Source organism: Marmota marmota, unplaced genomic scaffold (assembly GCF_001458135.2).
Source record: "Marmota marmota marmota unplaced genomic scaffold, marMar, whole genome shotgun sequence".
Taxonomy (NCBI): Eukaryota; Metazoa; Chordata; class Mammalia; order Rodentia; family Sciuridae; genus Marmota; species Marmota marmota.
Genome location: NW_026000048.1, coordinates 12,590,072 through 12,615,398, shown reverse-complemented (window position 1 = coordinate 12,615,398; position 25,327 = coordinate 12,590,072). Strand labels below are relative to the sequence as shown.

General features: G+C 37.0%; 2 protein-coding genes and 1 non-coding gene across 5 annotated transcripts in view; 2 read left to right on the top strand and 1 right to left on the bottom strand.

Annotated features, from left to right (window-relative positions):
• LOC107150245 (protein adenylyltransferase SelO-like) overlaps positions 1 to 16,527 on the bottom strand; it is a 43,551-nt gene extending 27,024 nt beyond the window's left edge. The window contains exons 1-9 of the mRNA XM_048812755.1: positions 16,023 to 16,527; positions 11,752 to 11,870; positions 10,997 to 11,125; positions 6,484 to 6,548; positions 6,349 to 6,405; positions 6,160 to 6,258; positions 5,924 to 5,991; positions 2,063 to 2,150; positions 101 to 170 (exon numbers count right to left, since the gene is read on the bottom strand). Coding sequence (XP_048668712.1) covers positions 101 to 170; positions 2,063 to 2,150; positions 5,924 to 5,991; positions 6,160 to 6,258; positions 6,349 to 6,405; positions 6,484 to 6,548; positions 10,997 to 11,125; positions 11,752 to 11,870; positions 16,023 to 16,269 — 942 coding nt within the window. The 5' untranslated portion in view covers positions 16,270 to 16,527. The remainder of the gene's footprint in view (positions 1 to 100; positions 171 to 2,062; positions 2,151 to 5,923; positions 5,992 to 6,159; positions 6,259 to 6,348; positions 6,406 to 6,483; positions 6,549 to 10,996; positions 11,126 to 11,751; positions 11,871 to 16,022) is intronic.
• Positions 16,236 to 25,327, top strand: part of Pdss1 (decaprenyl diphosphate synthase subunit 1) — a 35,864-nt gene continuing 26,772 nt past the window's right edge. Inside the window, exons 1-4 of one of the 3 annotated variants that reach the window (XM_015495222.2) lie at positions 16,236 to 16,358; positions 20,611 to 20,675; positions 20,977 to 21,097; positions 23,564 to 23,694. In XM_015495222.2, coding sequence (XP_015350708.1) covers positions 20,611 to 20,675; positions 20,977 to 21,097; positions 23,564 to 23,694 — 317 coding nt within the window. In that variant the 5' untranslated portion in view covers positions 16,236 to 16,358. Of the gene's footprint in view, positions 16,359 to 16,568; positions 16,716 to 20,610; positions 20,676 to 20,976; positions 21,098 to 23,561; positions 23,695 to 25,327 lie in introns of those variants that run through there. The other 2 variants (XM_048812675.1, XM_048812676.1) reach the window with 2 other exon arrangements.
• Positions 21,736 to 21,864, top strand: LOC125619597. Its single transcript, XR_007351137.1, has one exon. It is a non-coding gene; the product is annotated as a small nucleolar RNA SNORA42/SNORA80 family (small nucleolar RNA).

Here is a 25,327-nt window from a genome sequence, read left to right as displayed (position 1 = left end):
AATGTTCAAAGTAATCTATACTTCCTTTCCCAACTTTACTTTTGTAAGTTATAATATCTAACATTGGTGGGCCAACAAGGGAAAAAGGAGTCAAACTTACCACATATCTATTAGGTTCTTTGACATCTATTGAGGGAAAATGTTCCTGTATAATGAAGTCTAATAGTGTCCTGGGGAGAAAGATATAGTGTCAATCTTCCTTATAATACAGTGCTGCATATCCAAGCACCTAAATCCATTCTCAGCATTTATGAATTCATTAGATCAACTTTAAATTTTAAAAACTTTAAGCTTTTACTCAAAAATGGCAAAAGAAAAATATTTCTTCAAGATTTAGCATTCCTGCACCTCCTCCTTCCACCATGATGTTCTGCCTCACCTTGGGCCCAGAGCAATGCACTTGGTCAACCATGGACAAAACCTTTGAAACCATGAGCCAAAATAAACTTCTCCTCCTCTAAATTGTTCTTGACAGGTATTTTGGTCACAGTGATGAAAAGCTGATAAGCATGGAGAATCCAAGCAGTAGTGACCCCCAAAAGTAAACAGATAGTTAGAAACAATGCCCAGTGAAAATAGACAACTCTATTCAACAGCAGGACGACCATGATCTCAGTAAACATTTGTTAAAAAAGAAAGAGAGAGAGAGACTCAAAACAATCATAATAAATGCTTATGACTCTTTTCTTTCTTTTTTTTTCTGGATTTCCTACACCAATAACTACAATATAGGATCCACATTCCAAATGACACAAAGGGTCTACCAAAATTTTTCTTCTGTATTTATAATGATTTTTTAAAATGGTATTGTATTAACATGGAAACAGAAGTCCTCTTAAAGAAGGAAATATTTTTGTCTGAAGTAACATCTAGCTAAGTTGGCTTAATAAGATGGAGTTTTGTGTACACAGTTCACAGTAGGCACCAAGACAAAAGAGAATGGTGGAAGCTGAAACAACTTCTCCTCTGGCTCCCCAACAGAAATCTTCAGAAAGATGCACCCTGTCCTAAAGACTCTGTGTAAATCTGGACTGTTGCTTGTCTGTGCTGTTGGAGGGGCTGAACTTCATTGTGTAAAGGAACAGATGTGAGAGAGGTGCACCCAGGAATCCTAGCATTGGGGGAGAGCTATGGATTTCTGTAGGCTGCAGAATTGGGGAGTTTCAGTTACTTACCCCATGGCTCTAGGTGGCATGAAGACCCTCAGCTATAACCAGGTTGTATATTACATAATAAATCCCTTGAGAAAAGTGACTACTGGTTGTTGTCCTTCTTCTTTTTTTATATTTTTTAACTTCCTAGAAACCTCACAAGGTATTTGGCACATAGCAAGTGTTAAAAATAGTTATTAACTGAGGGCTGAGAGTGTAGCTCAGTGGTAGTGTTTGCCTACCAGACAAACGAGGCTCTGAGTTTGACATGCAGCAACACACACACACACACACACACAAACACACATTGTTAATTGAAGTTCTTGGCTTTACTTATAAGAAAAGAAAATATTTAATTTCTCAGCACATAAATTAGCATTTCCCCAATATTTTTGTACCATTTTTTAAAATTTAATTTTCTTAGCTTTAGCAACAACATGGATAAACTTGGAAGACATTATGTTAAGGGAAACAAGGCAGGCACAGAAAAACAAATACAGCATCATCACATTTTCATGTGGAATTTAAACAAGTGAACTTAATAGAAGTAGAGAACAGAATGGCAGTTACCAGGGGCAGGGACTGGGGAAAATGGGGAGATGCTAGTCAAAGGGTACAGAGTTTTTGTAATAACATAAATAAGTTCTGTGGACCTCATGTACAGACAAAGGTTAATAATAATATAATGTACACCTGAAATTTGGAGTAGATCTTAAGTATTTTCATCACACACATACACACAAAGTAACTGTGAGGAGATGAATATATTAATGAGCTTGGTTGTGGTAATCATTTCACAATGTATACATATGTCAAAACATCACACTGTATACCTTATATATGTACATTTTTATAGTTAATTACCGCTCAATAAAGCAGGAAAAAATAACTTAAAAAAGCAATTTTCTAACCTCAATAAATCCAGTTCACCATAATGAGCCAAAATTTCTAATGATCCAATTCTAAACCACGATTTTGCAGCACGCAGCACTACTGCACCTTAAAAAAAAAACATTTATTTTAGCTGAAAACTACGTTAAGCGCTGGGGTTGTAGCTCAGTGGTAGAGTGATTGTCTAGCATGTGTGAGACCCTAGGTTTAATCCTCAGCACTACATAAAGATAAATAAATAAAATAAAGATAGTGTGTCCATTTACAACTTAAAAATATACATTTAAAAAAACTATGTTAAGCTATGTCAATAATAGCAAAATATTTGCCTGAAAATTAAATGTTAATTTTAAAAAATAAGATAACCACTTAATTTACAAAAAAAAAAAAAAAACTAATGTCTACTGCATGAATGGTCTCCAGTTTTTCTCAGAATGCTTAGATCCACTAAGCTTTTAGAAACAGAATAGCTAAAGGCTAAGAAGTGGTTGTTATCTGCAAACTACAGATTATCCACTGACTCATCAACTGTGGCCCTTTCCCTGTATCTCATCCTGAAGTAAGGAATTAATACATTATTTATTTTGCTTTAGGTCATTATAAGTGCCTTCCAGACCTGTAATTAATTGAGAATTAACTCTAACAAAGATTCTTGCGTATGTTCTGACTTAAAAATATACTGAAGAAATAAAATAAATCTATGCACTTTGTCTTTTTAGCCTTGTATTGCCTTCTTCTGTTTTGATTATGGATGTTAGTAATATAATTCGTAAACAGAATCAATGTTTCTTTCTTATAAGAAATGCTGTAGTTTACATGGTTAGATGTTAAGGGGAAGTCTATGCTAGAGTGAAGCAAGCCCTGCTCTGTTGTGCTGTCCTCCCTTCAGTAGACAACCAGGCTCACTGCTACCTCTTTGCCTGTGCTGGTCTCCCCTCTTCCACATACCCCACTCCTTCTTCTCTCCTTACTGAACTCCTACTTAACCTTATGCTCAGGATCAATTCCCACTTCCTCTATAAAGCTCAACTGATCACCCTTTTATTGACCTTTTTTTTTATTATTCATTTGTTCCATGAGTTTGAATCTTTTCTCTACAAAGTTTCTTAAGACTATGGCATACTTATTAATTTTGGACCCACTAGAGTTTAGTCCAGTGGTAAACACAGAAAGGGTAGTTTTTTCTGGGTTGAATGCCTTATCCAGGGTCAACACTTATTCACAATACTAATCTGGATATTTATTTTCATGTCTTTTTCAACAAAAACTATGTAAAAACATCTAGGAAAAACTCAAAAAATTACTCTGTCTCCTTAATGAATGAATAGTCACTGAATCACTGAATTTAGCACTAGAAGTATCTTTAAATCTAACCTCTTAATTTTAGGTGAAAAAACTAAGGGGCAAACTGTTTAAGTAACTTGCCTAAGTCACAAAGCTAGTTTCTGTAGAGCCATTCCAGTTTTCATATATCCTTTTTCTTTTGCAGTATACTAATCTTGCTATGTAACAGTGGTTCCTGGGCAAATATTAGGATAAAAGTACTATCAAAGTGTCTGTATTTGGTGGGGGTGTGGGTACTGGGGATTGAACTCAAGGACACTCAACCACTGAGCCACATCCCCAGCTCTGTTTTGTATTTTATTTAGAGAAAGGGTCTCACTGAGTTGCTCAGCACCTCTCTACTACTGAGGCTGGCTTTGAACTCACAATCCTCCTGCCTCAGCCTCCTGAGCAGCTGGGATCACAGGCCTGCACCACCTCGCCCAGCAAAGAATCTGTATTTATGTAAAGACTTAAATATGGAAATTATCTTAATGGACTAATAGAAGAAATTCTTGGAATCATTTGAAACCATTAAGATTGTGGCTCAAAATTCAAATAAACAATGTATATAAGTCACAGTCACAAAAGTAAATAGCACTGTACTAATCATTCTAAAAGTCTGTGGTTCGAATTTCATATCCAATCCTCATGAACAAGAATAACAGGGGGCTGGAGTTGTGGCTCAGTGGTAGAGCACTTGCCTAGTATATGTGAGGTACTGGGTTCAATTCTCAGCACTTTATATAAATAAATGAATAAAATAAAGGTCTGTCAACATCTAAAAATATATTTTAAAAAAGACAAGAATACTTGCTAGCAGCCTATGTGCAATAGTATCATTTTGTTCCAGTGACATTAAAAGAGAGAGAAAGATGCTGCAAGATAAATAATCCTTAATTCCTTTATGCATGAATACTTTTATGGGACTATTTTTTTAGGAAGATCTTATAAAAATGTATTGCAGGGGCTGGGGTTGTAGCTCGGTGGTAGGACACTTGCCTAACATATATGAGGCACTGGGTTCAGCATCATATAAAAATAAAATAAAGATACTCAGAAAAATTAGAAATTATACCCCATTTGATTCAAATGTATGATATGTCAAGATCATTGTATTGTCATGTGCAACTAATAAAAAAATAAAAATAAAAAAGATATTATGTCTACCAATAACTAAAAAGTAAATTTAAAAAAAATAAAAATATCGTGTCCATCCACAACTAAAAAATAATTTAAAAATGTATTGCAATAGTTTGAAAGTTCGTATCCTACTAAAATTCAGATGTGAAATCTAATCACAAAGGAGGTGTGTGGTGAGCCGCTTCTGCCGTTTATGCAAATTATGGTCGCCATTACAAGATGGCGCTGGCTCCGCTGTGGTCTGTGACAAACAACTCCTTATTTGGGAGAGTTGGCGCATGACTTTTCATCACCCTATGAGAAAGCTCCACGTGGCTGCTTTGCATTGGGGCTTGAGATGCTTTATTAAGGCTGGGAGGGGCATCCGAGAGAGTAGAAGAAGAACTATCAAGGGCTTGAAATAAACTGCTGAAAGAAGATTCCTGAGTGTTGCGTCTTCCTTGCGGGCAAGGGGTTGCGACAGAGGTGGGGTTTTGGAAGGCTATTAAGTCATGGGGGCTCAGTCCTCATGAATGGGATTAATGCCTCTATAAAAGAGGCTCCAGAGGTCTGCCTTCCCCTTCTATCATCTGAAGACACAGTAAGAAAATGCCATGAAGCAGAGAACCCTCATCAGTCATGGAGTCTGCCAGCAAATTGATCTTGAACTTCCCAGCCTCCAGAACTGTATGTAATAAAATTTCTATTGTTTTTGAATTACCCAGTCTAAAATGTTTTGTTATAGCAGCACAGACCAAAATATGCATCATGCACTAAGTACAAAGTACATAAAATGTACTCCTAGTGAATCGCTATGAACATCAGAAAGAATGCAGTCCATGACAGACACAGTGATATCCATAAGACCCATAAAAGCACAACGGACTGTAAGTAGTTCTTGACAGCTTCACTTTTAAGCTCTTAAATGTTAATTGTTGATTTTCAGGTCTCCTCTCTTCCCCAAAGATTCAGTCAAATCTCTTTCAGTCTCTTTGGCCTCTCTAAATATGCAGTATACCTCTACAGCATACTTTCTCACCCACTCTCTAGTTTTTATTTCTAAACTACTAAATGCAAAACAAAAAGAAAATTCAGCTTATTGGTAGAGACCATAAAATCAGAGAAATCAGGCTCCATGGAAAGATCTGTGGGGCTCTCCTGGGAGTGAAATGTAAGAACCTTCCTGTATTGGCTTTGTGACATTTTTCCCAGCTATTCCTAAACATTTTTTGTTCACTTCCAAGATGTTTGCCTCAGAAATGGATGGGTTAGTGATATAAGGATACAGGAAAGGCTACTCTATTCTGATACTGCAATGCTAAAATTATATCTTGAAGAACTATGGGTTGTTTTTAAGGTGACCACAAAGATGTCCAGTAACTGTTGACCTTAAAGAACTTAGTTCAGTTTTCTGTAAGTATTCTAAAAACAGTTACCTCGTTCTTTCATAATATTTCCATTGTAGAACTGATCTCGCCATACTTCATCATCACTTACAACCAGGCTGAAACAAACAGAATCCAACAATTCATCTGCAATCAAGAAATACCTTAAATGACAAAAAACTATAAGAGATCATATTCTCAGAGATTTATCTGCTCTATTTTCCTAATACATTTCTGGAGATAATATGATGCAGTCCTGAAAGTTATTTGAAGGAAAAAGGAATTACCTTACAGCCCTACTAGTTGGAATTCCAAGGTAGAGCATAGCCTCACTACACAGAAATTCTCTCACCGAGGAACGAAGTACTGCTCTACCATCACCATTTCTATAGGAAATACAATTTAAATGAGTTTCATTTGTAATTAAGACAACATTAATTCTTACTTAAATTTCTAAACATATTACCAAACTATACCGGGAATATGGGGTCTTTCCTGAGCCTTTTAACTGGAGCTCCCATTTTTCACCCTGTCTTCAAAAAAAATTACATATTAGGAGATTTAGGTTAATATGTAATAAATAAGCTATTATATAAGAAAATATGTGGTACCTGTTCATGTAAGTTCCAATAAGGTGAGCTCTTCCATCTCCAAGCTGATCTGCCCACATCCCAAACTAAGAGGGAAAAGGAAAATTATTCATGCATATTATCTTTAAAGCTTTGATAGTAATTTTTATAGTCAAGGTCATTTTGTCAAAATTGAGAATAAGTCATTCTATTTCTAGAAATATAACACTTTAAAGTAACAAATTCAATCAATAAAATAAGGGAAATTCACTTAATAAAATACAAATTTAAAGCAATTCATTTTTATGTATGTGTATAAAGCACCAATTTAAAAAACAATAAATTAATAGAAGGAAGACCAATAAAGTAGAGGAAGGGGATCAAGGGAAGGGAAGGGGAAAGGGAAAATATTATATGCAAGTATGAATATGTCAAAATGAACTCCACTATTATATGAAACTATAACACATTAATAAAAACATTTAAAAATTGATTATTTTACTATTATCTAGAACTCAGATCAAATTTGTTAGGTGTAGAACACTTAGAACTGATTTATTTAGTTAGAAAATATAAACTAGGGTTGCACATGTAGCTCAGTGGTAGAGCCCTTACCTAGCATGTACAAGGCCCTGGGTTCAATCCCCAGGACCAAAAATATATATACCTGAGCGTGTGTGTGTGTGTGTGTGACAAAGAGAGAGAGAGAGAGAGAACTAGGAGCAATTTATTAACAGACTATGCCTATATTATATGTCTACAATACAAAATCATAATTATACTTGTACCTAAAAAAATTGTTCTGAACTTGGATTCTTAAATTTTTTTGTTAAAATTTATTTATGGTTGTTCAACTCAAGACTGACCTTACATTTCTATAAAATGGGTTAACCTTTGTCATATTGCTGCTAGAATGAACACTAATATATGAGAAGTAACTTGTACAATGTCTGACATTTGCCAGTGTCCATAAGACAGTAATAATTATTATGGCCAACAATCATTTGCTAATGTAGACAACATTCCATTTTCAACATATATGTTACTCCACCAGAGTCATCTCTGACTTTGCAGGACTAAGAGAGTGGTCCTATAAGCTCCCGTATCTCCTATACTCGCCTGAATCACTACCTTGATGTTCCTGAAGTGTGTTATTTATCTATCATCTTCCCTAAACTACTAGCCATTTGAGGGAAAGAGACAGATTTCATTCACTATTACAGTTCCCAGCACACACAGGGAGTTCTAAAAACAGCTATGGAATATTTAAATGATACTTAAAGTTCCAGAATTGAGAAAAATCCATCTAGTATTTTGTCATCCTCACCAGGAAGAGACCACCACAAAATTTGAGTATCCATTAAGACTATAAGTCTGAGAGGCTCTCACCATTATCTGGAAAGGTTCCAAAGTGAACGATACTTAAGTATATTCCACTCCATGAGTGGAAAGGACAAAAAATTATTAATTCAGTGCTAGGAAGGAAATCAGGATACCAGGAAGTTAGTTTTCCATCAATAAAAGAGAAATAAATTTGAACTAAGTTCAGAGTGGCAAAGACATAAACAAATATCTATAACATTAACATGAAATTGATAAAAGTTTAATTTACTAGTCCACCTATTATACTACAAAAAAGAAAAACCCACAAAAAGAATGCTTTAATGAAACTCCACAGAACTTGAGTTTTGTTTTTGTACTTTGGCAATATATGTGAGCAATGGTATAAGACAATTTCAAATAAATTTCATCTGTACAAGATTACTTTTTGAACCTTGACATTTCTGCATTGAGTGCTAGAAAAGACCAAAGGATCATTTAGTGCAGAAGTTTCTCAACTGAGAAACACAGTTTAGTAAAACACTGTTATTCCTTGAAAACAAAATAACAAACCCTGTAGTATGTCTACAAAATGGTAGACATACTAAATTTGGCAGATTTCTTTGCTGGCCCACTTCTCCCAGCTTCTGGAATGATCTTTCAAGATCAAAAAACTGAGGTGCAAGTCTATCACAGATGACTCTCAAAATCCTCTCCAATTCTGGGCTGGGGTTGTGGCTCAGCAGTAGAGTGCTTTCTTAGTACCTGTGAGTCCTGGGTTCGATCCTCAGCACTGCATAAAAATAAATTTAAAAAATAAAGGTATTGTGTCAAACTATAACTAAAATATAAATTTAAAAAAAAATCCTTTCCAATCCTAATGGTTTCAGTTACCTTGCTTCTTAGTTTCTGAGCCTTTGAAGAAGAAAGGAATTCACTAACCCAATATACCAGAGCTTGATCTCATAACTACTGTACCAAAAGTTCATATGTAAGCACTTTTCATAATTTCCTAATTTAATCCTTACACTATTACTGTTATACGTTACTGCTGATTCTAAAAATTATTCCCTAATTAAAATCATCATTACAAAAATAGCCCCTAAATAAACAGGCAGCGTTTCATTCTGTTTAGCCTGCAGAAAATGACAGAAATTTCAACAACTGGTCCTGCATTTTTTTATCTGTTCTTATTTAGACACCATGCCCTGAACTTGTCTCAACATCTTGCTTCATTGTTACAGTGTGCCTTAATTATCTCCTTATTGCTACAGCATCTATTACACCCTCCAATGAATCTTTATTTCCTTATTTATTGTCTTTCTAGCAGTTCTACAACTTTGATTTACAGCTACTCTGGCAAAATCATAATGTTTGTCCTCCTGAGACTTTTATACTGACACATTGTGCTACTTGGCTTTGCTTAAATCCCTTGCCAATATTGCACCAAGTTCTCTAGCAAAAATTCATGTGAATTTTATATTTGTGCTGCCCCAGTTTTCTCAATTCCATTTTTTAAAGCTTCGTTTTTTAAGTTTTTCTGTTTGTTTGTTTTTGTGATACTAGGAATCAGACCCAGGTCCTGGCAAATGCTAGGCAACCTACCACTGAACTATCCTCCACCCCCTATTTAAAAAGGTCAGGCTCTAGCTTCTCTCCCATAATCCCCCTTTTAAAATACTTTATTTTTCAGAGAAATTTTAGTCTGACAGCAAAATTAGGAAAGTACAGGGCTTTTCCATACACACTCCATGTGTATCCTCTCTATTACCAACATCCTCCACCACAATGATACACATTGGCATCTCACTATTGTCCAAAGTCCATAGTTTAGAATTCATTCTTGGTGCCATATTTTCCATGGGTTTGGACAAATCTGTAATGATGTGTAGCCACCATTTATAATATCACAAATAATAATTCAATTGATTTAATAGTCCTTCATGCTCTGCTTATTCATCCCTTCCTCCTCCTAACCCGTCAACCACTAATCTTTTTACTATCTCCATAATTTTGCCTTTTCCAGAGTGTCATAAAGTTGGAATCATAGAGAGCATAACTTTTTCAGATAGGCTTTGCTCACTTAGTAATATGCATTTAAGTTTCCCCATGCCTTATTTTTTTTAAAGAGAGAGAGAGAGAGAGATAAGAGAGAGAGAGAGAATTTTTTAATATTTATTTTTCAATTTTCGGTGGACACAACATCTTTATTTTATGTGGTGCTGAGGATCGAACCCAGTGCCCCGCGCATGCCAGGCAAGCACGTTACCACTTGAGCCACATCCCCATCCCCATCCCCATGCCTTTTAATGCAGAATACTATTTCATTGTGAGGACGCAATATAGATTATTTATCCATTCATCTATTAAAGGAAAACTGGGTTGCTTCCAAGTTTAAGCAATTATGAATAGAGCTACTATGCAATCTATGTGCATGTTTTTGTGTGGACCTAAAGTTAAACACATTTCAACTCAAATGCCAAGGAGTACAACTGCTGTATCATATGGTAGAAGTAAATTTAGCTTTTTAAAGAAACTACTAAGCTATCTTCTAAAGTCACTGTACTATTTTGCATTCCCACAGCAATGAATGAGAGTCTTTATTGTTTCACATCCTCACTAGCATTTTTTTTTTTTTGCCATTCTAATAAGTGTGGAGTGGTATCTCGTTCCAATTTGCAAGTCCCTAATGATATGACATTGAATATCTTTTCGTATACTTGTTTGCTTTCTCTTTATATTCTTTGGTTATGTATTCAGGTTTTTCGCTTATGACATATGCATCTTTTTTAATTTTTAAATTTTTCTTTATTTTTTTTTTTAGTTGTAGTTGGACACAACAGCTTTATTTCATTTGTTTATTTATTTATTCATTTTTATGTGGTGCTGAGGATCGAACCCAGGATCTCGCACGTGCAAGGCAAGCGCTCTACCACTGAGCCACAACCCCAGCCCTAATTTTTTAATTTTTAATTGTGGACACAACACCTTTATTTTATTTATTTATTTTTATGTGGTGCTGAAGATCAAACCCAGTGCCTCCTATGTTCTAGGAAAGGGATCTACCACTGAGCCCAACCCCAGCCCCAACATATACATCTTACGATGACATTCTTCTACAAACATCTTGTTGAACCCTCAATATCATAATATTAGAGAAAATAATTTAAAATAACTTATAGCATTTCAACCAAATGTTTCTATTTACATACAGGAAATGATGTTGTATTCTTACCTGGTGGCCACCATATCGGTGAGCCAATGGAACAGATCCAGATACTATCTTTCCACCACTTACAAGCTGGATAAAATCATCCGTTTCTGATACAGATAAATCAAGATCCAAAATATCTTCTAGAACTTCCTGAGGCAGAGAAAAAAAGTCTTCTTACAAACCTAAGTAATCTTTGAATAATTTTTAAGAAAAGAGACCTAATAGAAGAAAATTACAAGAATAGACTTCTTCTAAAAATACATTACATTTTATAAGAGATATACCAGACTTTCTATGATTATTTATGCTATTTGCAGAAAATTAGTTCTATGAGACAGTTCTAAAATTTTCATGGATTTCCTGTGATGCATCAAAAAAATAATATTTTTCCTAGCACGTATTCTTTCAAAGAACTAGAAAAAAGTAAATGCCCTATTTTGATATCAAATACATTTGTATCATGAGAGAACAATTTAGAATTTGTTATTAGAGATAATTTCTAAAAGTTATGTAGAATAAAAATTTAACTCATTTTCCTCTTTTCCACAAACGCATATCTTTCTTGTAAGATAACTTCAGGATGAAGCTGAATACTATGCTCCAGGAACAAGTATTGAAAAGTGAGCTCTAAGAATGATGTTTTCCAGGTTTCTGAGCTTTAAATATAAAAAGTTATCAATAGATTAACAATAAAAACTCGGAACAATTTTTAGACTTTCTTAGACAAATGTTTTAGTGAGCTAAGTATTTGTGGTAAGACAAAAATAAAGCCTAACCTTTGAGACTGCTGCAAGAAGTACTCTTGATTTGAAAGGAGTAGGGAAGGCAATTGAAAAAATACAGTTTTTCACTTTACAAACATAATTTTCCTGAACAGGATCAACTGGCAACACAGCTATCAAAACAAAACAAAACAAAACCCTTCTTATTGTTCTCATTTGTTGCATATACAGCATTAATATTCTTTTGAAAAACTATGGTTCTTCAAAATGCCTACTTAAACCACTATTTTCTTCATATTTTTATTCAGAAGACTATTTTATCATTTTCAACATTATCCAATATTCTCGTTATGTACAGGGTAAGCATCCCTAATCTGAAGATCCAAAATCCTAAACTTTCTGAGCACCTACATGATGCTACAAGATGATTCCAGATCTGATCTCATGGGACAGTCACAATTAAAATGCAGGCACACTAAAAATATTTATAGAATTGTCTCAGACAACACGTATGAGGGCATATGAAACATAAATGAATTTTGCATTTAGATTTGGGTCCCATCCCAAAGGTATTTCATCATGAACATGCAAACATTCTAAGAGCTGAAAAAAATTATAAAATCTGAACTACTCCTAGTCCCAAACATTTCAGATAAGGGATGCTCAACCTATATATGGATCTGTCCAAGAAGATGGGAAGTGGAAAATGTTTAAAACAAGACACATATTCTAGACAGTCTATAAAGATTTTCATTTTGGGAGACAAGAAGGATGTACAACATGTTTATAAGTAATAAAAATAAATAAAATGAAGGTGAGTGGCATTACTACATTAGTCAACTCAAAATAACCAAAATATATTATACACTTAATCATATGAATTCTGTCCTTAGGAAACTCACAATAATCAAAAGAAACACACACACACACACACACACACACACACACACACACACACACACATATATATATACATCAGGCAACACATGGTTTACTAAATGTACAAACTTGCTCTGGATCCCACTATAAACCCTGAAACATTTGATTTATGCCTGCTCAGAAGGATAAAAGTTTAAAATTGCTCCTAAAAGCAACTGACAAACTGTTTCATAAAGTTCATGCAGTAAAGCACATGTACTACACTTAAGAAGCTGTGAAGGAAGAGAGCTTTGAACTTGCTTTGGATACTCAAGAATGTATTTATTCTTGTTTTAGAAAAATTCTTAAATTCTTCATCTGTTTTCCTAATCCAAAGCAATTAAAACAAAAAAGAGAAGAAGAGAGTTAGCATGTTAATAAAGTCATAAGAAAAGGGGGTATAGCTCAGCAGTACATTACTTGTCTAGCATGTACCAGGCCCTGGATTCAGTCTTCAGTACCACAATGAAATAAATCAATCAATCAATTAATCAATCAGACTAAGGGGCACAAAAATCAATGTTTCCAGATAGAGCTTATAGTCAAAATGTGTCACCAAATTATTTAATAAACAAATAGGAATCTAATAAAATTTATAGTAGGAGTTTTTTTGAAGAAGAAGAAGAAGAAGAAGCAGATAAATTGCAAGCCTGGAAAAAGAAACAGGAGAGATGTTTTTAAGTAAGAGAAATTAGTTTGCTTATCATATTAAATATTCTAGGGCTGGGGCCATAGCTCAGTGGTAGAGCGCTTGCCTTGTATGTGAGTTCAATCCTCAGCACCATATAGAAATAAATACATAAAGGTATTTTGTCCATCTACAACTAAAAAAAAAAATTTTTTTTTAATTCTAAAAGTATTTTTGTCCAAAAAATAAAAACAAAGATCAATGGAACTCAAATAAAAAGCACAAAAACAACCCAAAGTTATAACAGAATTTCCTATATAGAGAAAATGTTATAATAGAATTTCCTATATACAAATTTTAAAAAAGTGAACAGAATAAAAAGGATTTCTTATATAGAGAAAAGGATATTTCAAATCAGTAGAGAAGAGTGGTGTAAGAACAATTTGCTCAACTGTTTGGAATAACTCCAATTTATTCCATCCAAGCCTAGCTGAAGTACATGCTTCTTGTAACAACAATAAGAGTAATAATGTTTCTGTCTTCCTCACATGAGCAATAAAGTCAGGAAAATAGGGCCCAGAGTTAGTTCTTTATATTTTTTCTTTAAGTACATGTTGACTTATGGGGGAGCAAGTGGTAGTTAACCAAAAAATGGTTGATTTGGAGCTGAGATGTAGCTCAATCCCCAACACGCACAAAAAAAACAGATAATCTCAGAAAACCTGACAATCAAGAGTAGAAAATTCAACAGTCTATTTTCTTCCTTCAGAAGAACCTGAGTGTGAATTGACTAAATCATATAATTAATGCACTCTCCTTTATGATGCATTAACATATTAATAAAGCATGAGCAACATATAATGATCTATTAGCAGTTATGATATGTACCAAATAGAGCACATTTTGACAAGGTGACCACTGGCCATAGAACAGTGAAGTCTGATCTCTCACTCTGTGACACTTAAATAGAATAATCTGTCATACTGAAAATCTCAGAGAAGGGCTGGGGATGGTACAGCACTTGCCTAGCATGCAGAGGCTCTGGGTTTGGACCTGGCACAGAGGAAAACAATCTGCTAATCTTTCAGTGTAATTGTTTGAACTTTTTCTCTCAATAAATACTCTTGCCAGAATCATGTTGATAGTCCATTGATCTTTTATCTAATAACATCTGGAAGAGATGTTTTATGCAGTACTATATATCAAAACATGGTAACAGCTGGGCAACATGGTACCCGCCTATAATCCCAGCAGCTTGGGACGCTACGGCAGGAGGATCTCAAAGTCAGCCTCAGCAATTTAGTGAGGCATGAGGCAACTCAGGGAGACCCTGTCTCTAAACAAAATACAAGAAAGGGCTGGAAATGTGGCTCAGTGGTTAAGTCCCCCTGAGTTCAATCCCTGGTACCAAACCAAACAAAACAAAACAAAACAAAAAAAATGGTAACACACAGTATTATGTTTATAATCCCTCCTTGTCATAAAACCTGCCTTAGGTAATGTTTTGAACAGTGCCATTAATATGGCAAGAAAATGACTTGAAGTGTAGCCAATGTTCCAACATTAAAATGACAACTTTGAAAATACTTTCAACGAAACACTTCATCCATTTTTATCCATAAGTACTGGTAGTTTCATTTGCCTCAGTTAAAAAAAACAAAACAAACAAACAAACAAACAAAAAACAGAAATTATTTCTGCACAATGTAAGTCTGTTCTTTAGCAGTTACCTGCACAGCTCAGTTTTTGACCACCAAAACTGATGGTTGGCTTAGTTGGGCCAAAGGAACTACCAGAACTACCTTTGAATTCTACATGTCCTATTGGTAGGTGGTGGTTCCTCAAGAGTTGAGCCATACAATAATGTTGGAAGCCTTAATGAATTATAACTGTTTTCCTTACTTAGCCTTGCGGTATTACAACATCTTAATAGCGAGGACTTTTGTTATAATCTGGCCAAGCAATCTCTAAATGCAAATGGCCTGGCAGAATTGTGGAGTACTACACTTGCCAACAGTAGTTTAATTCCTCTGCAACTTTCCTTACCTGTAAAAAAGGGCAAATGATAGTATATTAATAAAGGATTTCCAAGTACAATAAAAGCATGTGAAACTACACTTGACTTTGGTAAATTATGCCTGTCGGATGTTTAACATAAACTTAATCTCCATCAAGATAAGCCATATGTGCATATTAACAATTTTTACTTGTAAAGCACTTTACATGTTTTTATACACTATTCTTCAAGACTGGGGGAAAATGAGACAAAATTGGTTTATTTTGATAGGTTCCTTTCTATAATATTTTTATTCAGTATTTTTTTTTTTTACTTTTAAGATAAATATAAAATTAATGTGCTCAGCTCTAGGGCTATTACACTCTTTCATGCAAGTGTTTTTCAGAGTAAGAAAAAAAAATACATATCAGAGAATTGCAATTACCTATTTTACTGGTCTATTTCTTCCCAACAGTGAACTTTGAGGAAAGCATTTCTTTTCAGTATCCTGGATGCTTACACTTTCTCTTTTGACGCTGTGTTTGAATGTTTAATTGTATCAGATTTCTGTTATTAACATGCTGCCTCAACAGCAGAACAGATCTGACAATAGAGCTAAGGAAAGTAGATCTTTAGGCCCCAGTCCCGTGCATTCTCAGTACTTCCTGAGCTGGATACAAGTAAATTTTGACATTACCAAATATGTTTTAAAAGTATGCAGCCTCAGTACCCGCAAGCGCGGGACTCGATATATCCAGATGTGAGCAAGATGTCAAACTATACCTATTAGATTTTCAGAGGAGAGAGTCCAAAAGTCGAGAGAGAGGGCCAATTTAGCTTCTGTTTCACAGTAGCCCTGAACGTGGTTGGACTTGTTACTGGAAAGTGGCAGAAGGTCGACACTTCCTTCTGCAGCAGATTGTAAAAGGCAACCCACGACAGCGTGGCAGGTCACCCTCAAGAGAAGCAGAAGGGGGAACTGTGGTCTCCGGGGTAGGCCACAGAACCAGAACCCTGTGCTCTGAATCATATTTCTGCCAAAATACGCAGAGCGAGACTTTCGTGGCTGCCGAGTCCGGAGCACTGTGCTATTTCTTGCCAACAGCTGGGCCACCAAAGGTACATTTTGGAGTGACCGGCCGTCTCCCGAGCGGCTCCGGGGAAGGGATGGGAACACAGTGCTCGTCCCGCAGGAGGCCAGGCTTGGTGGCCCCAGGGCTGGCCGCCTCCTCCCCAGGACGCCTGGCCTTCCCCGCCGGCTGTCCGGCCGCGGACAGCCNGTATAAGAGACAGGGTGAGGCCGGGAGGCGCGTGTCCCAATCGGGCGCAGAGGTCACGGCGCCAATGACAGCGGCGCTGCGGAATGAATGGGAACGAGGAGCACGTGCGCCGAGGCCAGGGGCCCGGGGTCGCCCTGGAGTGGGACACCGGGGTAGCGGGCTTCCCTGGTGGGACCGAGCTGTGTGTTCGCTTGAGGTAGGGGTGTCCCGGGACCCGGGAGCTGTGACAACCGGTTGGTTGGGGAGTGGGGGTCAAGTGGTGAGGAGCCTGCCCCCCCACCCCGGGAGACTCAGGAGCCATCAGATTGTCTGTGGTGTGGACGAAGAGGAAATTCCTGGAGGACAGTGGCCTCAATCCCTTTGCGCCTTAGAACCGGCTCCAGGAGGACAGACCTTTTTAAAGCAAAAGGGATTCCTATCTCATTCTCCAAGATAGAGGATCAAATTGACCTTGGAGTAGTTGCATGGAAAGGGTCTTAGGGAGCAGGCAAGTTTGATGCTGTCTGGGCCTGAACTTAAGTGGTTCCATAGGTAAGGGCTTCGCTGGAAGCGCACATCTGCATGGAGCTAGAAGGACTTTAGAAGGAGAGAGAACTTTGAGTCTTTGAAATCTCATGGCAGCTTCTTGAAGTAAAGCCAGAGTCTCAGCAATAAGATGATTCCTGCTGCGTTGGGTCCAATTTCTTTCTTTCTTTTTTTTTTTAATATTCTGGTCAATTTAGGAGTTATAAACCTGTTCTTATGGCTCTGTCAATCACTTTGTAGTGACTCATTCTCAGGGTGCCACCACTTAGGCCCATACTGTAAGCATATCTAGGCACTGACTTTTTAAAGACTTATCCAGTCACCCAGTAATTGTACAAGTGTTCACCTTGCATTTGCAAAGTCCCCACCACTTTTTTTTTTTTTTAAGGAGAGAGAGAGAAGGGAGAAAGAGAGAGTTTTTTAATATTTACTTTTCAGTGAACACACATCCATATATTTTTTTTATTTTTATGTGGTGCTGAGGATTGAACCCAGCACCCCATGCATGCCAGGCCAATGCATTACCACTTGAGCCACGTCCCCAGTCCCCCCACCACTTTTTATTTGAATTTAGGATTCAGTTTGTATTCAGATTTGGTACATTTCATTTATCCATGTACTCATCAAACACCATTTATTTACTAGCATGAAATATGTAGCATTCACAAATGTCTACTTTGTACCAAAGTGGATGCATATCACACATTATCTAAAAAAATGTTTGGAAAAGGAAGGCAACTGGGCTTGAAGACAACCTACAGGTAAAAAAGGAATACTATATATGGGGTGTAGAAAATGGGAGAAGACTCTTAGGGGAACGTAAGTGCTGTCTTACCTGGACTTCAGATTTTTCTAGCTCTGAAGACCATGACCTTGTTTGAAGATAGATGTATACACCATGTAATGCCACTAGATACTTCTTAATTTTTTTTCTTTTTTTTTTTTTTTTGAGAATTTTTAATATTTATTTTTCAGTTTTCGGCGGACACTGATTGTATGTGGTGCTGAGGATCGAACCTGGGCCTCACGCATGCCAGGCGAGCGTGCTACCGCTTGAGCCACATCCCCAGCCCCTTCTTTTTATTTTTTAAGACAAGATCTCACTAAGTTGCTGAGGCCAGCCCCCAATTTGATCTCCTTGCCTCAGCCTTCTGAATAGCTGGGATTATAGGCATGTGCCACCATGCCTGGCTAATACTTCTTTCTTTGAAGTTTACCTTTTTATTACTTTGTGCTCACTAAGCAGGGTTAGCCATAAAAAGAGAATCAGCTTCATGGCTTCCATATTTACCTCCTGGGCCACAAGGAGGGACAGTACCGATGATGCCAACCTGTGTATTTCTGGTTCATATGAAAATAATATTTCTCACTATAAATTAACAGATTAGCATTCAGGTGTCTACTTCAGGCACGTGTACTTTGGTTATTTCAAGTCTTTCAGGGCCTAATGGATCTCAGGGACAGAGCAACAATAATTAAGCCACATTTGGCTCTTCAACACAGTGCTGTTACTTCTTAATGTTTGTATATTCTCCTTACTCTCCACAAATATTATTAACAAATCTTGCAGTGGGATACAAGCCAGTGTGCATTTGATCATGCCAAATCACTTGTCAATGTGTCTTTGATTCTCATCAATCATTTTCTCTTATTTTAGAAAAGTGAATTCATGAGAGGAAAGGTTGACTTTCAGAGAGAGTAAGTGATGGAGAGGGAATGGAAAAGAACCGTCATTAGTACTAGCAGTGTGCTTCAGCAGTAGTTTTGCAGCTTCCTTTTAATACCTTATTGCTCTTCTGAGAACTTTGAATCTCCCTTTGGAAAACATTGCTGTAAGGTACTCCTAAAGCAGAACACAACTTGATGGAATAAATGCAGTATTAAATGTTTCTTGTGGAGCTAGGGATGTAGCTCAGTGGTAGAGGGTTTACTTAGCATGCACGAGGCCCTGGGTTTCATCCCAGCATCATAAAACATTTAAAAATAAATATATTATCTACTAGATTCTGAGCTAAGTGCTATCCATACACTGTACTCTCTAATCTCAGCATCTCTCCATGGGTGGTTTTTATTAGAAAAGTGTCACAAAGTAACATGGCCAGGAAATTTGGGGATTTGAATCAAGCTCTGTCCCCCAAACACTATGCTATTAACAATTGTTAGGAATTAACTGTAATTTTAATCCTTAACTCCAAGTTAATCTCAAGCTGAATAGTTGTTCCGCCTCCTCTTCTTTTTTTCTTTTGGGTACTGAACATTCAACCCAGGTTTTTTTTTCCCCTCTATAAAAATTCCCAGTTCTTTTTATGTTTTGAAACAGGTTCTCGCTAAGTACCCGAGACTGACCTCAAACTTTTTTTTTTTTAAGAAAGAGTGAGAGAGAGTGAGAAAGAGGGAGAGAGAGAGAGAATTTTAATATTTATTTTTTTTTAGTATTTGGCAGACACAACATCTTTGTCTGTATGTGGTGCTGAGTATCGAACCCGGGCCGCACGCATGCCAGGCGAGCGCGCTACCGCTTGAGCCACATCCCCAGCCCCTCAAACTTTTAATACTCTTGCCTCAGCCTCCTGAGTTGCTGGGATTACAAGTGTGTGCTACCTAGCCCATCCTCCTCTTTAAGAAGTTCTATTTATAAGTATCATAATAAAGTAATTGAAATTCTATGAATTAATTACCCATGAAGACTGAACAAAAAAGTTGAGTGAAGGTCTTGCTAAGTTGCCCACATTGACCTCGAACTTAAAATCTTCCTGCCTTAGCCTCTACTGGGATTATTGGCATTTGCCTTCAAAGTGCTAAAATCCCTGAATTCAAGACTAAAAAATCCATATCTTAAGTCCCTCGTGCCTATCACAATATTTCTAGCCTATAACAGTGTGCTCAGTAATTATTAGAAGTAATATTTGTAACTACCTCAGAATTTTTTTAGATCTCTGATTAAGTTAATATTGAATGTGCTGCTTGGGTTGATTGTTAACTCCAACACAGAACTATACCTGCAACCCATTGTTGGTTTTTTTTGGTTTCTTTTTTTTAACATTTTTTATCCAGAAGTGTCATTTTCAAAATATATTATAACTTAAAATAGACAATTTATGTAAATGTAAATACCTTCCTTAATACTGAAATCTTTTACCTTTTTGCCATCTCAGGTGATACTTTTGGGACCTTTAAGAATTTATAGGTTTTTAAAAATTTTCTGCTCTTATTTATATTTTTTGTAAAAGTACTGGGCTTTTGTAATAAGGAAAGGAAACTTTTAAAATTGTCCTTTTTCTAAAGTTTCCAATTACCTGTAAGTGGATGATTAAAAGATATAGATTGGGGCTGGGGTTATGGCTCAGTGGTAGAGCACTTGTTTAGCATGTGTCAGGAATTGGTTTCGAATCTCAGCACCACACATAGATAAATAAAATAAGGGTCCATTGACAAACAAAAATTTTTTAAAAAGATATAGATTATATTTATTATGAATTATTGGGGGCGGTTATTATCCAGTAGTGCTATAAACAAGTTTTCCAGGATATGATTCTTACAAATTTCTTGACACTTTTATTTTCTAGATGCCGTGTTTTAGTCTTCTGAAGAGTTTAACGTCTGCCTTTCCAAGTGTATATACTATGTCACGGTAAGTTTATAATTCGTATTGAACTACTAAAAATACTATGTTGCCAGTAAATTTCTGTACTTAATTATGGTTGACTAAGACAACAAATTTAATGATAGTTAAGTGCTTTACATGATTTCTGCCTTTTCAAAAAATAGAAATATAATAAAATTTTAACTCAACCCAGAACACAATGAACATAGCTTAGTTATTCTTTGTTATTGTCAATTCTCAAGGTCCTGTTTATAAAAATGATCTATTGCTAGACATGCATATAATACTTAATTTGAAGTGAAGTCGCGTGCATGTTTCCTTTTCCCAGGTTTCATCACATGACACCAGCAGTGTGCTGTTGTAGTAAAACACAGAGTGGTGAGAAATACACCGATCCCTTTAAACTTGGTTGGAGGGACTTGAAAGGTCTGTATGAGGACATTAGAAAGGTAAATTTTTTTGATTATGCTGTGAAGTATGTTTTAGTTTACTGGAACTTAGTAGTTTTACAATTTTGAAAAACAGTGCAGGTCTTCATATATGTATAATGCCATTGCAAACTTTTTACTTGCGTACATCAGGCTTCAAATATTACTTGAGCAAAATCCACATTACAACCCAGTTCTGGGCAATATGGAGGATGCAGGGGCTGGGGATGTGGCTCAGCGGTAGCGTGCTCGCCTGGCATGCGTGGGGCACTGGGTTCGATCCTCAGCACCACATAAAAATAAAATAAAGATGTTGTGTCCACCGAAAACTAAAAAAATAAATATTAAAAAAACTCTCTCTCTCTTTAAGAAAAAAATATGGAGGATGCAATACATGTTATTGTTCAGAAAGGCATTATTGCAGAGTTCAGAGTTTAGAAACTGAAAAAAAAAATGGTACAGGGAGCATAAAGATGTGTAGTAAATTATCTAACCTTTCCTTTTCATATCTATCACCTCTCAGTGATTCCTATGACTATCTTTCCTAATTCTGAATATCATCATTAGCTACCCTAAATATTGCTTTCTTCATTTAACTCTTTTTCCTATAAACTTTCAGTGGATCCTGACCTCAGGTGAATTCTAAGATTCTGACCAGTGCATGGATTTTAATTTATGGTAGGCCTGTCCTTCTGGGCCTCTCATAGTGTCCCATGCCAGAGTAAACCATGGCCCAAACCATTGCCTGGCCTCTGTGTCCATAGGAAAATAAAATAAATTAAATGGTGCTCAGAAATCTTCACGTACCCCTTGTCAGCTTCCTGGCCCAAAGTTCTCCACTTATCCTCCAAACTTCCAACCACAGGTTCTCACAGTCTTCCAGCAGTTCTCCCTTTTTTTTCCCTTGCAGTGCTGGAAGAAAAAAAAAAAAAAAAGTATCCATGACTGAGTCTAACTTAACATTTTTTAAACTCTCCTTTTCCCTCACAAACTATTTTGTCTCCTTGTGTCCCTGGTCACTGATAATACCACCTAGGAATGCAGGAAAGATTCTCAAGTTGTTCCTTTCCTTCCCCCACATGCCCTTCTAGTTTGTTTCTTACCTTCAGTCCCCACTCCCTCAGGTCAGGTCACCCCCATATCTCATGTCCTTTCTTGCTGTTGTCTTCCCTATCTCAGCCTGAGCCAGAGGCTCCCCGTGTTTTCCCAGAATGATGGTGCTTACCTTGATGAAAGTACTCATCACATTGTAAGGTATTGATGACTATTACTGGTTTACTTCTCTCCATCTAGAACCTGGGCTCAGGCTGGGGATGTGGCTCAAGCAGTAGCGCGCTCGCCTGGCATGTGTGCGGCCCGGGTTCGATCCTCAGCACCACATACAAACAAAGATGTTGTGTCCGCCAAAAACTAAAAAATAAATATTAAAATTTTCTCTCTCTCTCTCTCTCTCTCTCTCTCTCTCTAATAAATAAATAAATAAATAAATAGAACCTGGGCTCCTCGTTGGCAAGGACTGTCTTGCTTATCTTTCTGACCTTTGCCTTTATTACAGTGTTTGGCACTGAATCAGTAATCTAATGAATTAGTGACAGGCCTACAGTATTGCATTACCCTGGGTCCTACTGTTTCCAGGAGATAAGCTCTGATTCAGTCCAATGCACCCTTGAGCAGGACAGATACACACCCATGGAAGATCTGGAAGGCCTTCTCTCCTCTTTACAAATCAAAACCCTACTAGTCCTAATCCAAGTCAAAGCTTATCTCCTCCATGAAATATTTGGGTTTTCTAACCCTCATTAATCTCTTCTTCTCTGAACTTTTAATGTATTTCATGTACAGCATTGCTGAGGTTACTCCTGTATTGTCCATTACATGGTTCATATTTTTAAAATGTCTCCCTAACACAATGTGAAGCTGCTTGCAGTTAGGCAAACTATGCCTTATACTTCCTTTATGAACCTTTGAAATATCTTCTGCTAAATATAGGCCCAGCCAGACTTTCTGACGTCTGCTTCTTTTTGCCCACCATCTTGTCTGTCTTCCTTTTCTTGATATGCAGCATCCACATGCCCCTTACCTGCTTCATAGGCTCCCACACTCCCCTGACATTCTCTTCTTTCCTCCATCTTCCAAGCTACCTACCAGCCCCTGTTTCTTTCTCTCTCCAGCTGTTACTAGCCCAAAGTTCCTGGGCCACTCAGTGCTCCCTCTAATCTGCTGCCGCATCCTGGTATCTGATATTATCCCTGAGGCAGTTAGCAGTGCAGGAGACCAGTTGGGGCTGAGCCAGGCATCGTTTGCGTTCCAGCCCACAGGGCATCCAGGTTTGTGTCCATACAGTGTCAAAGCCTTGTCCAGCTGAGTGTTCACTTTCTTAATTGAAGGAGACATACTGAAATTGAATCAAAGTTTTGTAAAAATAAATGCTGTTGACTTTATTGTACAATTAAAATGTCTTATTGATGCAAAGAATCTTTATTTCAGGAACTGCTCATATCTACAACAGAACTTAAGGAAATGTCTGAGTACTACTTTGATGGAAAAGGAAAAGCCTTTCGACCAATTATTGTGGTGCTAATGGCCCGAGCGTGTAATAGTCATTATAATAACTCCCGGTGAGTTCCATACTTTGACACCCTATTATTGTGTTATATTTGGGATTTTTCATTCCCCAGGTTACCATTTTGTTCCCATTTTAAAAGTAACATATATCTAGCTAGATGTGGTAGTGTACACATATAATCCCAGCGACTCTGGAGGCTAAAGTGGGAGGATTGCAAGTGCAAGGCCAGCCTTAGCAATTTAGCAAGGCCCTAAGAAGCTTAGCAAGACTCTGTCTCAAGATAAAAAGGGCCGCAGATGTAGTTTGGTGGTAAAGCACCCCTGTATTCTGTCCCCAGTACCACAAACAAAAGCATATATCTAAGAATTTGTTCTTTTATGTATAGATTCTGACTTTGAGTCACTAATGTCACTTTGGACATCTTCCTTTTGCAGACTTCTTCATGTCCTTTGAAGAATAGCTTAAGTTACAAATAAAAATTCAAAACCATATTTGTTTTTCTCACTGGGAAGTAAGGAATACCGGGATATATATTTAATCATTATTCACGTGGACGGTTAGTCCAAAGGTTGATTGTTCTGAAGTTGAGCAGGCCATTATTCTGGGCAGTGGATGCACACACCCAGGATTGCTGCTTCCTGTAACTTTTTGAATCGTGCAGAAGAGAAATCTTTAAAGAAGATGTATTGACTTATTTTTAAATAGCTTCACCATTTTAATATCATAGGAAATCTTAAAAGGAAAAACCATTTCCCCATTGCCTTGGGCAGCCCTCTTGCTCATTCTGCTTCCCTTTCCTCTTGCATTCAGTTATTCAACGTATATAATTTTGTGTTCTGCTCTGCTTACTTGTCATTGTTTTTAAACTCTTTACCTTATTGCTGAAGTATCTTCATGTAACCGATCAATGGCAATTCCAATAGACCATAATGTACTGATAGGCATCCCTAGAGTTGAACAGTTACTTCTAAGGAATTCCTAAGAGTTGTCAGCACTGACTTTAATGCTGATGCTGTAAGAATGAGCACCAGATGTTTCTTAACAAATGCAGGTGCCACCTCTGCCTACAGCCTTGTGTCCTACAGCGGTGCCTCTTTATGTCCAGCACAATCACAGTGCTCAGAATCGCCTTCTACTTAAAATTTTCAAAGAGCTCACAGTGTATTTTGAGCATGCAGTAAAACCTTTTAGCCGTTACCTGGACCACTTTGACTTTACCTGGAAGGCAGAACAGCAGAAATAATCCCCCTGAACCAAATTTGAAACACATCTCGTGTGGTTTTAGAGCAAAGTTTCTCAGCCCCATGACATCTTGGGGCAAATCATTCTTTGTTGGTGGGAGGGGAGTTAGACTGCCTGGTGCATTATAGGATGTTTAATACCATCCCTATCTGTACCTACTGAAGGCTCCCTCTAAGGCACCCCAGTTGATAGTAACCAAAAATGTCTTTAGCATTGCCAAATGTCCCATGGGGTGCAAAAATCTCTGGTTGAGAACCACTGGTCTAGAGAAAGTATATTTATATTTTTAAATTCTCAGACTAATATATAATACATAGGCAATGTCTAGCATGGGGACAAGTCACAATCCCAGCCTGCATTTGGGTGATCTAGTACTCTGCCAGTATTACTCTCCAAGTTGCTACTTCTTAAAAATACTTGTTTCCCAGAGACATTTCTGAATT